Raw genomic sequence first — 17,122 nt, forward strand, 5'->3', positions numbered from 1 at the left:
GGAGCGCCGCGCCGCAGCCGTGCCCAGGCGCCGGGGAAGATGCTGCTGCCGCGGCTGGTCCTGCCCGGCTGACGCCCCGCCGCTCCCGCCGCCGCCGCACCCCCGTCCCCATTGTCCCCCGGCCGCCTCCGGCTCCATGAGCGCCTCCTCCTCCCTCCTCCTCTGAGCTTCCCGCCCTCCACCTCATGGCTGCATCGGAAGAAGGGACCGGCTGCTTTCTCCCGCGAGGCAGGTCGCAGAGTGACCCCAGCATCCTCACGGAGCCCGCGGGCCCCGGGGAGCACCCAGGTAACCGCCCCGCTCCCGCCGGCCGCGCTCGGGAGCAGCCGCCAGTTTGTGGGGAGCCCGTCCGCCCCGGGCGGGCAGGGCTTGGGAGCACATTTCCTGCAGTGAGCGCCGGATGGTGCAGCGGCTGAGCCGCACACGGGGTCCGAGCGAGCGCTTCCCGCGGCTGTGCCGGGATCCGAGCGGGGGGCGCGTCCCGGCCGGGGCTCCCGGGGCAGCGCCCGACCCCGCTCCCGCAGAGCTCATTGAGGACTTCGTGGGGAGGGGGAAATGAGCGCTAATAAAGCAGGCTGTTTGCATGGCATCGCCATGGAGACAAGGGAAGCAGAGTCATAATTAAACGCTTTCTGCCCACAAGAAGGTAATTTTCACTTCACAGGGGGAAGCGTAATCTCCTTGTGAAGTGTGGGCACAGAGGGTGGTGCTGAGGGGACACAGCCCAGTCGTTAGTGTATAAATAGAATATTGTGATTAGATTTTTTTTTAAACAATGGCAAATGGTGTTTTCATCTTTACTTTGAGGAGTAATTCTAAATGTCTGTTGGTGGTGACTCAGTAATTTCAGATGGTCAGAATCTAAGCAGTGTTGAGACCTTCAGAAAAAAAAAGAAACAAATAGCTACATCACTTTGATGTGATGTGATTGCACGGAAAGGCACAACAACAAGCTGGAAGCAAAGGGTAAAAGCCAGTTTACTCTCAGTTTCCCTGAATAGATGGTGGTCACACAAGAACTGTCAGGTTTCTTTCTGAGAAAAGAAGTAATCAAAACAGCGTAAAGACAATGAATGGGGTGTTGATCATCACCACCCACTACTGATTCCTAAGCCTAGAGATGAGTTTAGGTTTTGGGTCAGGCACTATCAGCCTACAGGAAACAGTCCCTGGATGCAATTTCGGGTTGAACTTTGCTCCCCTTTCTCAGATTACTGAGTAAATAAAATATTCCAGCCTCTATTCATACACCTGCTATATTGCTTCCTTCCGAGCCAATGAGGATATTAATATTTGTATCTAATTTAAGTTCTTCTATTTATTTTCCTTATCAAGCAATTGTGAGCACACTGGTCTGGAGTGAAACACAAATTGAATTAAGGCAAACAGTGGCTGATTTATCCCTGATTACCAACTGTTCTGATACCCTAAGTGAAGGGAACAAAGGACTGTTCTATCATGAACTGCTCGACTCACTCCCAAAGGGGCAATCTTGGCTGAAAGAGGAATGTATGTTTCTGCCATTTGATTTCTGCAAGCAGAAGTGACTAATGAAAGGAAGGCGTGTGCAACCTCAGTTTTAATTCCTCTAGATTGTTTTCTGCTAATTAATTCTTTAGGCCTTTGTGAGATACACAACAAAGAAAGTACACAACATGTCCGACAAACAGACAAAGATATAAACATTATTGTGCTTTTTGTTAGGAGAAGGAGCTGTCAATACCAAGGAGAATTTTTCCCCTAATACAGACTCCATCAGATAAATCAGTGTCCCATTGCATGGCAGAAGCTCTGCTTAAATGCAAGAGAAGGTATCTTGTATGTATTCTGTTATTCATGTAATATGTGGAGAGAAACAAAAGGTGTTAAATACATCTGGCTTTTGTCCAGGTAGCTATGAATAGTCAGGGGTAGGATTAGCATGTTTGATGAGATTTTCAGGTTTTAAATTTGTTCATCAAATAGTATTGAACGTCTCTATGCTTCCAGATGATAATAAAATGAACCTAAATTGTTTATTTTAGATAAAATTTTACCCTACAGTGTTGTGAGTAATCATTATGAGCAATTTCATACATTTGGCTACTTCAAAATCTGGAATACAATTTATATTATTTTAAGAATTATGAATGTAGATGACTTAATTGCAGTTTATATTATTTTACTGTCCTAGAAAATAATTTTATCATTATCATTATACCAACATAATCATCTATGGACTCTAAATCAAAAGAGATTCTTAGGAGTGGGAAATGATATGTCCAAAGTTTGTGTTTACATCCCAACCCTGCTCACAGACAAACCATGTAGAGAAGTGTGAACATGTAAGATTCTTCCTTAATCTAAAAATTCAATTAATATTATTATTATTTAATTTACATGTTTAAATTACAGACAAACAGACCAAAATTATACCAAAATATGGGTATAATAGGATGTAGGATCCCTACAAAAACCATTCCTGCTTTTACCTGGCCATTGAGTGATGCCCTATCCCATCTTGTTTTGGAGCAGTTTTTTGGCTGTATGATGTGGTCAGGGGTTATTCTGCACCAACTCATTTGGCTGTGCCTACTGAGGAAAGGATATTGGGGTAGGAAATGTGGGAATAGATGAAGGCAGCCTAGACTCTGAAATATTTCCTTGTGGATTTTTGGTTTAAAGACATATTTATATTTGTCTTCTTGACCTGTAGAATTACAGGAGTTTTTGGTTTAGCCCAGCTTTATGCAGGAAGTTTCAGTGCCATGGCTGAGAGTGTAGAGCTGGCAGCACAAAGATTTTCATGTGTTTCCCGAAGGAAATCCTGTGATGCAATGCTTCATTTCCCTTTCCCTCCTGAAACACCAGTTTAACCAGTAGAACTGACCCATCCCAGTGGGGTTTGAGCCTTGCTGGCTCAGAATCTGCTCTCACTGGACCAAATAATCCCTTTTTAGCTGACCCTGAGCAATGTGAGCATCAGATCCAAGGAATCTGGGATGAGCACGCTGCAGGTGCAGATGTTGGTTCACCTTCCCAGTGCTTCATTTGCAGCGTTTTGATGAACTGTTGCTTGGGTGAAATGTCAAAGGGAGTTTCCCCATGTGAGAGCAGAGCTGAAGTTTGTTTTTTTGTGAGGTTTTTGTTGTGTTTTGTTCATTTTAAAGAGGATTCTGTTTTCAGCCAGCCAGAGCATGGGATAACTCAGTAACTGGCTGGATCAAGTAGCCTTAGATGCTGATTTTTGAGAAGTCCTGCTCACTCACAGTCCTGACTAATGCCAGCAGAAGCTGCAATTATTCCAAGCCTTCAACAATAAAGGCTTCATGATAAAGCCTCTTATCTAGTGTGCTTTTCCTCACAAAGCATTCACTGTAGAAATGAAAAGCTATTTTATAACCTTGATTTAGAAGAGCTGTAATCTTTACAGACTACAGTGAATTTTATCACATGTAAAAAACTCACAAAATTACCACATGCCACTACAATCTTACAAATATTCCTATAATAAGTCAGATAAACAAGATGTTCAGTAAACTAAACTAGGGACAGTTAATAGCTATTTATTCCAAAACAGAGATAGAAATTCACTGATTTAGATCCTTCATGTGCAACTTAAATGAAAACAGCAGCTCCTCACAGTGATCAGTAAAGATGTCACAGTCATGGTCTAAGAAGAAAAGATGGAATTTAGTTCAGGCTCTGCTGACAAAAAGATGATTTTCTCCAGCATTTAAATGGTGCATAGAGGTCCTATTAGTAATGCAGAGAATACTGAAAATAGTGTTTCTTTTCTTTAATTGGATCAATTATTTATTTTCTCCTTTAAGATAAAATAATGCATTTCAGCCTATATTTAAGTGAACTATTTTATGGCCACTAAGCAGTATTTTATGAGAATTACTGTAGTACAACAACACTGTGCTTCATGTTTGAGTCTGTTTAAATTCACTGTCACACTGAGTGAGCAAGCCTTGAAAAAGGAGGATGTCCTTAGTTTGGGAAACTGACATCAAAATACTCATGTCTTGCTAAACTGTAGACTGTCTCTAGGCCAGGCTGTTGTTAAGAAAGTGAATTTCATCTCATTCATAGAATCACAGAATGATTTGGGTTGGAAGGGCCCTTATAGATCATCTGGTTCCAGCTCCCTGCCACCTTCCTAACCTGATTAGATCAGGTTGCTCCAAGCCCCATCCCACCTGGCCTCCAACACTTCCAGGGATGTCAAGAACCTCCTTATCTTATGTGTCTTTCCCCTCCTCCACCTTCCCAGATAAGGATCAAGAGAGAAAGGAGAGTCTAAAGAGAACAGATTTCAGTATCACCATCTAATTGAGAGACAGTTGCAGGAAGCCAAAATATTGCTCTCATTATATCCTTCCAGCAGTCACAGGGCAGAGGGAAGATTGACAATCTCATTTGATTTGTATCAAAGAAGGGAGGGGTGCACAGACTGGAGAAGAACACGCCATGTCAAAACTCTGTATTACTTGAGGAGATACAGACAACCATGACAATGTGTGAAAATGTCACCCCCCTCCCCCCCTTAATTTTGGGATAATCCATTTGAATTTGTGTATGTGCACATTGATGCCATCACGTTTTGCTCTCTGTGCTGCTGCCTTTCCTTCCTGGCACCACACAATTAAAGATCTTCAGGATGGGCATTGCTGAGCTCTCCAGCAGACCTTGCCAGTGGTCCACCATGTGTTCCTTGTCCTCCAGTGAAGGATCCGTGTTGAGGAGGAGCTGTTGTGCTGCAGGCAGTGGTGTTAGATGTTGTTAACAGCTCTGTCACCATAATTTCTTACTGCCTGGTGAAGGGGGGCTGCTCAGCCTCTCCTCTGGTGTGGTGTGCTTCAAGGCCTGACAAGTTAAAGCTACTGCAGAGTAGCTGTTCCAGAGATCCATGATTATGTCTTCACCAGACACTAATTCCCTGTTAATTTCTATTGATACCATGTGTCATGAGCAGCACTGCGCTCTGAATTAACTCCAGGGGAGAACAACTGCATAAGACTTAAAGGTCTTCCATCACTGTTTCTAGTTTCCATAATTCAAAAGTTCTGTAGCAGGCAGCATTCTTGTTAGTATTCTAGGATGCTAAGAAGAGAGGCTGAGATGAGAATTGAGCTGTTATGTTCCTTTTACATCATCTTTGGGCTGGAGGCAGAGCTGAAAGCCAGCAGGGCCTCTCAGGCAGTGAGGAAGGACATCAGCCATCCAAGTAACAGCCAGGGAAAGTTGGGATGCAATAAACTGTAGGTGTAGGAATGCTCTCTAATATGGCTTTTGATTTCTTGTCTTCTGTTTTGAAGCTGTGACCTCCCCTGGATGGACTGTGCCACTCCATATCTGTCATTGTCTTCTCCTAACATTTTTGGTTTAGCTGATAAAGATTTTATTTGACTCCTGTTTCTGCTGTAGTTGTTTCTTGGACAAGTTTGCTCAGTCTGAGTGTTGAGCAGTGTTAGGGAGCCTGTGAGCCACTGGAAAGCTGTGCTGTGCCCTTAACCAGGACACTGGGAACCTCAGAGGTGTTGGAAGCTACTGGCAGGAGATGTTTGGAAACCCAAAAGCAGATGGAAAACAAAGTGTGGTAGGTAGGTTCTGGAATGGAGCAAAGGGAAGGTAAAGACACCCAGGAATTCAGCTGGAGTGCACAGATTGGTGCCAGCTCTCTGAATCTGCTCGAGCCATTCTTGCTGCAAATCTACTCATGCCAGGCCCATAATTCAGCAAACGTTCTAAGTGTGTGCTTAACTTCCAACCTGTGCTTCAGATGGAAGGGAATTGATGGCAGAGAGATGCTGGGGGTGCCCTGCCTGTCAGCTGGGCTGCTGCTCCATCCTCTGCTCTCGTTTACATCACCACAACTTCAATCAGGGACTTAAAGGCTTATGTGTGATGTCTTTAGTTGTTGCATGAATTTTCAAATTTGATCCCAATACTTGAGCCAGGACATCTTTTAAAAAGTTGTTTGAGTTTTGTTTTGTTTTGTTTTTTCACCAGAAAGATTCTGGTTTCCATTTCATCTTTCTCTGTCAACAAGTCTGTTCCTGTTAACAGAGTTTGTTTCACCTACATTATATTTCTTCTGAAATAGAATTTTACCAGGCCTCCTACATCCTTTCCTTTATTAATTTATGGATGAAATGATCTAATCAGTGCCTGTGCTCCAGTTTATAACTGAACCCTATATTTTATTTATATGAAACTTAGTGATGTTCTCTCATTGAGAAGTTGCTATTCCTAAGCAGAGCTCCCTGCAGAAAGTTACTGTTCCACACCTCATGGGGGCTGTACCCAGGAGTACTCAGTACTGACTAGAAACATGCAGGCTATTAGTTAATATCCCATTTTCCTTTCCAAATTGAATCCTATAAACTTCCCAGAACATTTGCTATTTGTGTGAATGTAGAGTTAATTTCTGACATGGCACCCGAAAAGTCATCACCAAGTACTACAATGGGAGTTTTATTTTAAGAAATGGTCCACTGTGCTTTTGAGAAAGCCTTTTTGTTTCTCATCAAATTCCCAGTCCCTTCTTGGTAGGATCTAACTGGACCCCAAGTCCCTGTGATGCAGAGAAACTCCACTGGAGGCACAGATGTTCCTTTTTTCCTGTCCTGCAGCAGAGAATCTCCCCTTTCCCCTGGCACCTGACTCCTCTCCCCCATGGCAGCTCTGCTCCAGCATTTCCAGAGGGGAGAAGGATCTCCCCATCTCTGGAGAGGAGGATGGGCACAGTGTGCTGGGGAGGCTGCAGAGGTGCCACTTCCTGCCTGTGGATTCTCTTGCTCCAAATGCATAATTTTGGTCCTGCACATGTAATTTGTGTCAGTGCTGGGGTATGATTACACTGCTCAACATGATGCACACTTGACACAAACTGCTTTTTGCTGTTGCCTGAGTATTTTACTTACTGATACTCAGTTTATTTTGATAATTGAGAGAGCTTGGTGTTTAAGTTATGTTTTTAATGCTATTTTTGCGGGAATTAAATGAGGTCAGTTTATAAGTATGCTATTCATGCTGAGGGTAGGACTTAGGCTTTTCCAGGGTTTGAGTGTTCCCAGTGTTTGGAGATTTGTATTTAGCCAAACTTTAGAGTTCTGTAAAGGAAATACAGGGCTTTAACAGGGAAAAAAGTGTTTTAAAGTTGTCTTTTCTTCTAAATCCCAAGTTGGCAGGTAGTCTGAATGTTGCTGAAAAGACACTTAAACCGCTAAAACCTCTTTATCCAAGAAGTGGAAAAACTGATTATACACCATCAAAACGTAGACTGGATTTATGAGAATGAGGTCATCATATTGGAAATACCTGGTGGTTTTTTATGTTTATCTTTGTCTCTTTAATTCAGCCCTTCTTTTTATGTTTACCTTTGTCTCATTAATTCAGGCTTTCTTTTAAAATAAAAGTAAACCCCAGATTTGATTGCATAACTTAAGTAAAAGAACTCAGACCTAATTTACACACCTAATAACTTGTGCACACAAGTAGATGCTTCTCTGTGCAAATAAGAGAAACTCCTGTCTATTAAATAATAAAAGATCTTCTTCACACTTTAACTATGAATGAAGGTGGTTTAAGATTATTCATTCAGTTAATGTTTGCACCACACTTTGAGAATGGAATGAGTTACATAATGCTGGGAGTCATGTTTATCTGGAAATGTAACTGTATGAGTAATTAAGTAACAGTGTTAATTTTTCCCAAAATCTTTAATTTGGGAATTCTCTTTCAAGACTGCCCAAGTCATGCTGTAATGAATGGGCTACACAATTTATTTATTTATAAAATGGGCTTTTTAAACCAAATTTATGGCTTTATATTTTTAAAATTTAATATGTAGAATTAATTACCCTTGCTTCTCTAAGCAGTCTATAAATACCAAGAGTCAGTAAAACTAAATATGATACCTTGATTTTGCTTCAAAATGTAGCCAGTTTGGATGCTAATACAATGGATTCTTTGTGCCCATTAAATCCCTTGCTTTTGTTTGAAATTCAAGTTGATTTATGGCCTAACATACACACAATTTATACATGACCCAGAGAGAGCCTCATACAGCGACTTGGGGCAGGTCAATAGCTCTGTGCTTGAGCCTGCATAAATATTTCAGTGAGAAGATCTGAATCAAAGGGGTCTTCTCTTGCTTTCTGTAGTACACTGATATTCTGGGTCAGCAATGTGGACCTGTGGTTTCAGCTGAAGGAAGGCTTGTCCTTATGCATAAAGCACTTCAGAATTGTTCATCTAATGAAGAGACAGTTTGTGTGTTAATTTCTCTAATCTAATTTTTAACATCCTCGAATTGTTCAGCTGCTGCATAACCAGCAAGTGGACGTAGATCACTGCATTACATCAACCCAGTGAAGCCTTCACTGTTTTCTGAGGGCTGCTCCATCCCTCAGGCCAGGCAGCCTTCCCTGTGCCTTGTCCATATTGATCTGCTGGGAATGGCTGTCACTTCTCATTCAGCTGCTCTCAGAGCTCTGCATCTCATCTCTCAAACAGCCTGCACCAAGACTTGGGCTTTTATCCTTAAAAGAACACAAGAAATTCTTCCCTGGCTCAGGACTGAGGTGTGTCCAGCCTGGGACAGTGTCCTTGGTGGGGGCTGGAAGCTCAGGACAGGCTGGGAGCAAAGGGCAGGGTGGCTGGAGGAGCAGAGATAAATTCCACATGAAACCCTCAGGGTCAGTCTCCTGTGCTGCCTGCAAACAACAGCCACAGGGGTTGATGCTTTGGGCAGCTTTGCTCAGCATCTCCAGCCAGCTCTGCTGTCTTGGGGAGCTCAGACAGAACCTGAGTGGAAATCAGCCTCCAAGAGAGTTTCTTGGCTCCTGCAAGTTCATTTGTAGTTGTTCCATCATGAATGAGATGGATCTGTGTGGAATATTTAAATAGAGAAAACGTGATACTGTATGCAACACTGACTTAATTGGGTTTCTCTGAAGTTTATGCTTTGCAGATGGGACTTCTGTAATTTTGTAAGCTCTGCATTTAGGATAGAAGAAAAAATGTAATTTTTTTTTTTTTTAATTATGACAGCTCTGTAGACTGTGTAGCAGCTTTCTGGGATTGCAGAGGTTTCAAGGAGAAAAAACGTCCTATTTTCAGATACAGCACTTCAACTTAACTTCAGCTTAAATGTTTCCTTCCATGACAGTTGCTCATTTGACTTTGCTCAATGTTACAGTGCCTAGAAGGAGAGAATATGAACTCACATTAGACTACCAACTATGCAGAGAAAGCTCTAGAAAAAGGAACATGGAGTCTTGGACTCATACAAATTCTCCACTTGTCCAACATAGGTTTTAAATGCTTGTTTCTTTTAACTCAAGAAAAATAATGGAAAAATCACAGCTGAGATAAACTGTGAGTATCACTTGAGATTTCATAGGAGATACTTAACTGCGGAGAACTTAATAACACATCTTCCTGCAAGTGAGGAACAGGAGTGAGCTCCTGCCACCTGGGAATCCCCTGCATTTAGGAAGAAAACAGAGATTCCTAAGAATGTGCTATTTTACTGTAAACTCCTGATACCAATTCAGGATGGAATGGCGTGACTCAAAAACTGTGGATCCTCACTAAACCTTTGATTCTGTTTGATTTGTAGTGGTAGCAAATATCAGCCACTGCCCCAGGCTGGTGCCTTGAACCCTTGCAGCAGTGGTGAACTTAACAGATGACATGATCAGATGTGGATTTTCTTAAGGCAAACATAGGGAATGTGAACTACAGCTGTCAAGATGGATAGCAGAGAGACTTCTTAGTGTTATGGTGTACATTTGCTGCTGCAATTCAACCAGAAGAACAAACTGAAAGGAAGCCAAGTTAAAGATAATTTTAACATGTAGAAGCACAAAGGAGCGTCCTTCAAAAATCCAGAATATTGTGCATGAATGAAAATGTTTTAAGAAGGAACCCTGACTAATAGAAATTGATCCTGTATCTCTCTTTTTAGTCCAAGGAGGTCTCACTGAAGGCAGCACAGGCTGGTCTGGAGGGCTGGCATTCCTTCTGCCTCACTGGGTTGCTGCTTCCTTACATTCTCTTGTTCTCATATGACAGGGTAGAGCTTCTTGCAACTCCTTTTACTTCTCAGTCCGTTTTCTCTACAATTTTTAACTTTTCTGCCATCCAGTCTGAGTTCATTCTAGTAGCTAGCTCTCCTGCCTTTCAGCAGGAGAGGCCTTTCTCCCATTTCTTGTGGAAATAGAATGGGTGTTACTGCTGTACCAGCAGAGAAGCCAGCAAACCTGCCTCCCTCCAGATCCAGCATTTTCAGTGTGATCTTAAACTGCTAAAAATCCCATTTTTGACTGAGGTCTTCAGCTTGGCTCCTCTATTGCCTAATGAAGTGTCAGACTGGGTGAACCCTCTTCCCCTGAGGGTCTCACTGTGGGTGCTTTGGTGTGGAACCAGACCTGACCTCACACCCAGGCTCTGCCCACAGGCACCACTTTCCAGGGTCACTGGTGCCATTTTCCATCAACTCTGTCCTTGGTTGAAAGTTGCCAGTGAGCTCCAAAGTCATTGTGTGTCATAGAGAGGAAAGGGTTAAACAGCCCTTGTTTGTGAAAGAAAAACCCAGGAGCAAAAAAGCAGGAGAAGCTGTTTTCAATAACTTGTTCCATTTATATTTTTCTCACTCTTGCTCTCACAACACAACTTCTAGGCTTTATTCCAACACGCCAAGGGTCTCTAGTTCTTCCAACCTCTTTAGAAAAAGCTGCACTATGACCTGGGGCATTACTCATCTCTCTTATTTGGGAGGTGATATTTTATATAATCAGCTTTTTGTGTCCTGCACCTGCAGAAAATCTATTCTGTTTTGCATCCAGGAATTTAATTTCCATTGATATTCCTATTTTTTTAGGATTTTAGACATATTTTGCAATAACTTTTTAAAAAACCCCACAGTAAAAAAAAAAAAAAACCTCTCCAACCCAAGCACTTGGCACTGCCATGAGCTTTTGAATTTTCAGATCATGATTTGCTTGGCTGCTCTAATGAAATAATCATAAAAGAGTTAAATTACTGAATATACTTTTAGTGGCTTAGACATCATAAAATAGCAGCAGAGAAATAAGCCCAAACATTCTGAATAGAAAGTATGGGATGATGTTTTCCCTCTATCCAAGAGGACAGATCTCTCAGAAGGAAGATACACTTCATATATATTTAAAAATTTATTTTCTCATTCTATTAATAGAAATGGAAAGCTAATTCTGGTGGGTTTATTTAATTAGTTTTTAATTCAAATTCCCCTCCCTCTCTCAATAAATTCCCCTGCAATTTGCCAGCAGTGCGTTGCAGAAATCTTTTTTAGATCTTGGTAGCTGCTGTAAAGTTGTCTGGGAACAAAATCTACTTTTCCACAGATTAATCTAAATGTACATATCCAAGTAGGGAAAAAGTGGCAGTAGCTTGAAAACTAACTTTCATTTTAAGTAGGTTTTTGAAGAAGGAGGAGAACTTTGGGTATTACATCATGGTTTTTCAGAAATTCTCATTTTTAAACACAAGGAAATTTCTTTTTCCTGCTTTACAATAATAATCTGATTTTTAATCAGATAGTGTCTGTTAAAATGAAATCACAGAGACTTAGAATTATCTTTTCTGACAGAAGGGGACAAGACTAAGCATATCAGAGCCGACGGGAATCGTGCAGTTTAGAGATTTTGTTGTTATAGATCATAATGTTCTCATAATACAAGAGAGATTACAGAAATATGGCATAGTCTTATTTTGTCTGACATTGTAAAGAAAGAAAGACTTAAAGGATTAGTCTTGGTAACTTAGCTGTTCCTTTGCAATGTATTGTGATATAATAGGAAATAATGCAGTGCAGATCCTGAACATGAAATAAAGCCTCTGGTCAGAATCTCGTTAATGCCAGAAATGATTTAAAGCCAGCCAACAGCCCCAGTTTTCTGTCCCAGAAATGACAACACAAGATGTGATGCCTCTTACTCTAATGCTGCATAAGAGCACATCATGCATGTGATTAAGATATGATTGAACACGACTAATTCCTCAAGATTCACTTCTCTCCGTTGTTAGAAACCCAAGGAGAGCACAAGAGAGCTGGCTTAGATTTTAGATGGAAGCTGCTACTTTGACAAGGAATCAAACTACTTCCTTCTCCCGTGTCTGTGGAGAGAGATGGGCCAGGGAGGCAAAGTTAAACGTTTTTCACTCAAGTGAGCTGAGCACCTAATTTACACATTCATGGGACACAAAGCATCACTGACTGTGCTAACAAATCACCGTGATGAGGCATTTGCACACCCACACACATTGATACTCACGCTGCTGCTCAGCTTGCACCTGCAGTGGTGGTGAATAGAAGTGTAATTACATCTGGAGCTGCTGAAAGCAGGGCTGCAGGCAAGGTCTCTATAGCTGGAGTAAGTGGCTGCCTTTTCCCTTCACTTTGCTGTGGTTGGCAGCTTTTGGGAAGCTGTTTTGCCACATCAGTCCTGCTTTTCTGTTAAAACAGCTCTGAAAAGCTTTTCCAAGGAGCCCCACAGGTGTTGGCTTTGAGTCACGAACGTGTTGGGTGACTGCTCCAAGGGTTCGTGTCTCTTGCAGCATCAGAGCACCGTGAGTCCCTCAGCTGATAACACTGGCACACTCTGATAAGCTCAGAGCAAGGGCAAGGGCTGGAGAGCAAAGCTCAGGCGCGCTCAGGTACTGCAGGTAAAGGAATCTGTGAAGAAGTGGTTAAAAAACTGCTGCAAGATTCTCCTGAGAATAACAACTGTTCTGCAAAATTTGTCACGGCAGTGCTGATTTCCTGCCTTACAGCTCAAGTCAGATCTTACAGTCCCTTAACACCAGAAATCAGCAATCCCATTTTCAAGGGGACCACTGAAATGAAGTCCTTCCACTTCATTAAACATCCAAGAAATGTTCCAAACTTCAGATTCATGACCGTTGCTGTGAAATTTTTAATTATACCTTCTAAAGCCTGTATTTTTGTTCTCTGATTTCCCTTGGAACATCCACCTGTGCACAAACCACAACTATTGTTAGCTCAGATGTTTTGTAACCTCCAGAAAAAGCACAGAGATTCCACTGCTGGCATTTCACCATTGCAGCCAGCCTGACTGACCCAGTGCTCCTGCTCTCATCTTGTCATTTGGGTTGCTTTCAGAAGCTGTGACTTCAAAGTAAAAATAGTGTGTCTGGAGTGGTTTTAAGAAACTGTTTCATTTCATCCATTTTCTGCCCAAAACGCACTCTGCCTTCTGAGATGTGTAGAAGGCTTTATCTGTTCCACTGCCATCGAAGTCTGCTTGAGGTGAGAGCCTGGTTATTGAAGATGTTTTTTGTGACAGATGAGTTATTTACAGCAATTGTATCCCAAAGATGTAGAAAGTATCATTTTCATAAATTTTCAGCAGTTTTGGGATCCCAAGTATCACATTCAAATCAGCAAATTCCAAGTGGCTCAGGAATCAGATTCCAATAACACTGATGTTTGAATAGTAATTATATATATTTTTAGGGTTTTGTCTGAGATGTAACAGTTTTAATGCATTTTGCTGGGCATTTCACATCTCTGTTTGCTACCAATGACCATCAGTTTGTTGGACTGAGGATAATGGGAACTCACAGTTGCACATCTAAAGCAGTGCATCACTGTAAAACTATTTGCACAATTTAAATGCCTGGACACTAAACTGTGATTCCCTTTCAGGTCCTGTGCTATCATATAATCCATATCCATTGAAAATTGATTTGACATGCACAATCACTGTTTAATTGTTATATCTCCTAAGGAGGCTATTTTATAAAAGTGAAAATAATAGTGTAGGACAAGTAGATGGTTTTCTCTAATAAGCAAGTTATTCTGATTACCCTGCCCTAATAGCATAATTGCATTCTGGATGTTCTCTCCTCAGCAATAACTCTGGTAATTACAGTCTGTGTCTGGTCCAGGTCCTGGCAGGGGGCAAGGGGGTGGGGTTTGGGGATTTGCTGTTGTTGATGTTGTTGCTCAAATCTGAATTTTAAAAATATGTGCCCAGATTTTTCTGCACTGCAGCTTTGGTCAGGCTCTAGGATAATCTCCAGGATGAGAGAGAGTAGCTATAAGGTTTTAATTTTTCATTTTTTGCCACTGTTGCTGAAAAAAAACCTCAAACAATTGAAGCTTTCTTTGGTGGAGGGAAGTGAGAAAAGGAGAGGTAAGGAGGGGATGGCAGCTATCACCTGTTTACCTTTGTATTTTGTGTGTTTTCCTGTCAACATACTGTGTGGAAAGCACAACCCAAGGGTATCTGGATTTCTGACATTTTCTTTTTCCATGGCTTGTGCCACTACAAATCCATCAGCAGCCTGGAGAGAGCTTACAAGAGGCCAACCTCGAGCACCAATTCTGCCCCTCATATCCACACACAAGAGGCTGCTCAAACTTCAGCTATATTTAGAACTGAATTTCAGCTGATGAAATACCACTATAAGAGCTCTTTCTCCCAGAAAATGTAGAGCCAAATATTAAGGCATTTAGTCATGAAAAGAGATGAGAACAAAGCTTTTAGATCCAAGAGGATGTAAGAGTGGAACAGTCCTCTAGGAGTGCTTGGACAAATCTACTCTGGTAGTCCTTAAGAAGTGCTACAGAATCATCCTCATTTTCCAAAAATGAATTTCCAAAATTACATTTACAGCTGTAATATTCCAGTCCTCCTCTCCTTGAAAAAGACTCCAAAAACCCAACCCCACCCAAACTTTGGTCACCTAAAAAAGAGAGAAGCCAGGCAATTATGTATGTGTGTAACTAAGTTACTGCTAATGGACTAATGCAGAAAGTGTTCAAATACTCAAATTAGAGCATTAAAAAAAGTGTTTAAGAGCCCTAGCAGAACAGCCAAGGTTTGACAGGACCCAAGTAACCCATCCTGATGGTGTGGCTGAGTCCTGATGGGAAGAACAATTTCACTGCTGTTGCATGGGGAATTCTTGTTCTGTAAACAACAACCTCAGTTCCCCTGGGAATGCTGCAGTCACTTCAGAAAATAATACAGCTTGCAGTTTGTTAGTTTGTGATATGCACTTTGTTTACTATACAAGAAGAGATTTTATTAAATGGCTTGGGGTTTGAAATGGGATTTTTCAGCTATTCATAATTTTGAAGCTGATTTAACCATTCACCTGGAATTGTGATGCAGAGCAAGTAATTGCACAAGTTAATGGCAATTACAATAACTAACAGACATAATGAAGTGTTTTGCATATGCACTCATGGGATTTTTGTGCATGCAAATCATTTGTAGATTTTGTACAAAGTTTCTTCATTGTAGGTAAAAGAACTCTTTTATATGTTGTTGCCATGCCTATTTTATTTAGCACAGAATATTAAACTAAACATTCAAAGAATTCAAGCACACAGCTACCACTGATATGTGTGTTATGATTGACTGCTTAACCAGACGGCATGAATAATGCTTATTTTTTTAATCAAAGGTTGATTCTTATGTGCTTAACTAGTCCTCTGGTAGATGAAGGGCTGTATTTTTTACTAGAAATACAAAAATTTTAACTGAACTTTGAGAAAATACCTTTGGGGATTTTCTTGAGAACCTACCAGTGGAAGAACTTTACGAGAGTTGATAGCACAGAGACCAGAATCTGCCAGAGTGCTCTTCCTTTAGTTTTGTTTCATTATTTCAATGTTTCTTTTTAATTTTTTTGAGACTGAACAGTCATGCCACTACAAGTCATTAAGGTCATTCACTTTTCCTTGCTCCTGGTTTCTCCTCACCCTTTCCTTTACAGGACCCAAGCAGAGTCCTCCAAGAGCCCAGGCTCTTTGCTTGGTAGAGTAAGAGTTTTTCTTTGTACATCTTTGCTTTTGGAAAATTCTGATGAGATTAGCCCTGAGCTCTCTGCATAACCAATTCCATAATGAAATGGAAAAAAAAAAGAAATGGGAAAGAATCCCTAAATTCAGGGAACCAGCTTGCACAGGAGGACAATCCAGAAGGCTGTAGCTCTATCAGTGGAATGGTTTGGCAGTTCTGTAATGCAGCCCAGACTTCTTCCAGGGAGCAGAATGACTCAGTGCAGAGGAGACAGAGCTAATGATGGCTGAAGAGTCCTAATGATGCGTGTTGTGTACAAACAAAGTACAAATCCATTATATTCCGCTTTCATTTTATTAATTGGTCATTCATTACCCAACGCACTGTCAATTAAGTGGCTCTAAAGAAATTCATGGTATCCTCCTGTTCCTTTTATTCATAATAAATATGTCAGTCTCTGATTAAATGCCTGAGTGGTTAGAACATGTTTAGAGGATATGACATTGTCTACCTCTTCACAGTATGACCCAAGGCTCTGATGACACAATTAAGGCACGCTCCAGCAGACAGAGCAGCTCCCCACAGTGAGCTTCCTCAGTGGGCTCATCCAAAGTCATAAGGGTTATGATTCAACCTAAAATCAGTCTCCAGGAGTGTCTCAATGTACACCCTGCAGGAGAGTCTCAGCGTGCTTATGGCTCAGAACTCACTGAGTCTCAGCCTGGGCTGGAGTGAAGCTCAAAGTGAAACGCAGGAGCAGCGTAATAAAATCACCAATTTTTGTTTCAGAGCATTTGGAAACAGATAATGTTTAAATTCTGACAAGCAAGGTACCGAATAGTCATGTTAGTCTGGGAACACAGTCAAATGGTTCAATCTATTTTAATTTGGCTAATTTCTCCTAAAAATTATAGTGGTCTCTCCCATTTAACAAAATTAGGCAGCATCTGTGCAAAAGCAAGGTTTGAATAGCCAAGCATATGTTTTGCACACATGCTAATAAACTTAATTAAGAGTTGCACTCAGTCACAGAGTGAACTGACATAAGGTATTGGACTAGGACTGAGCAGTGCCACTTGTGTTTGGCTGCTGAGTGCAGACAATACACATTTCAAACACTGTAGAAATAATCCAGCACGAACAGGCTGGTGATGGTGACAGGAAAACTGTGACACAATCAAGGGAATATGCAGATAGAAAATATGGAGGTGCAAATACATTACTCATCAGGAACTATTTGCTCAGTTATAATTGATGTCATTGCATCTGACTAAATCAGTAAGGGCTGTGAAAGCAAATTTGGGTCATGC

The 17,122-nt window shown here is 41.4% G+C and overlaps 1 protein-coding gene across 2 annotated transcripts in view; it reads left to right on the forward strand.

Annotated features, from left to right (window-relative positions):
- Positions 1 to 17,122, forward strand: part of PHACTR3 (phosphatase and actin regulator 3) — a 99,267-nt gene continuing 82,145 nt past the window's right edge. The window contains exon 1 of one of the 2 annotated variants that reach the window (XM_064730349.1): positions 1 to 288. In XM_064730349.1, the coding sequence (XP_064586419.1) occupies positions 186 to 288 (103 nt within the window). In that variant the 5' untranslated portion in view covers positions 1 to 185. The remainder of the gene's footprint in view (positions 289 to 17,122) is intronic. The other variant, XM_064730348.1, reaches the window with a different exon arrangement.

Source organism: Zonotrichia leucophrys, chromosome 20 (genome assembly GCF_028769735.1).
Source record: "Zonotrichia leucophrys gambelii isolate GWCS_2022_RI chromosome 20, RI_Zleu_2.0, whole genome shotgun sequence".
NCBI lineage: Eukaryota > Metazoa > Chordata > Aves > Passeriformes > Passerellidae > Zonotrichia > Zonotrichia leucophrys.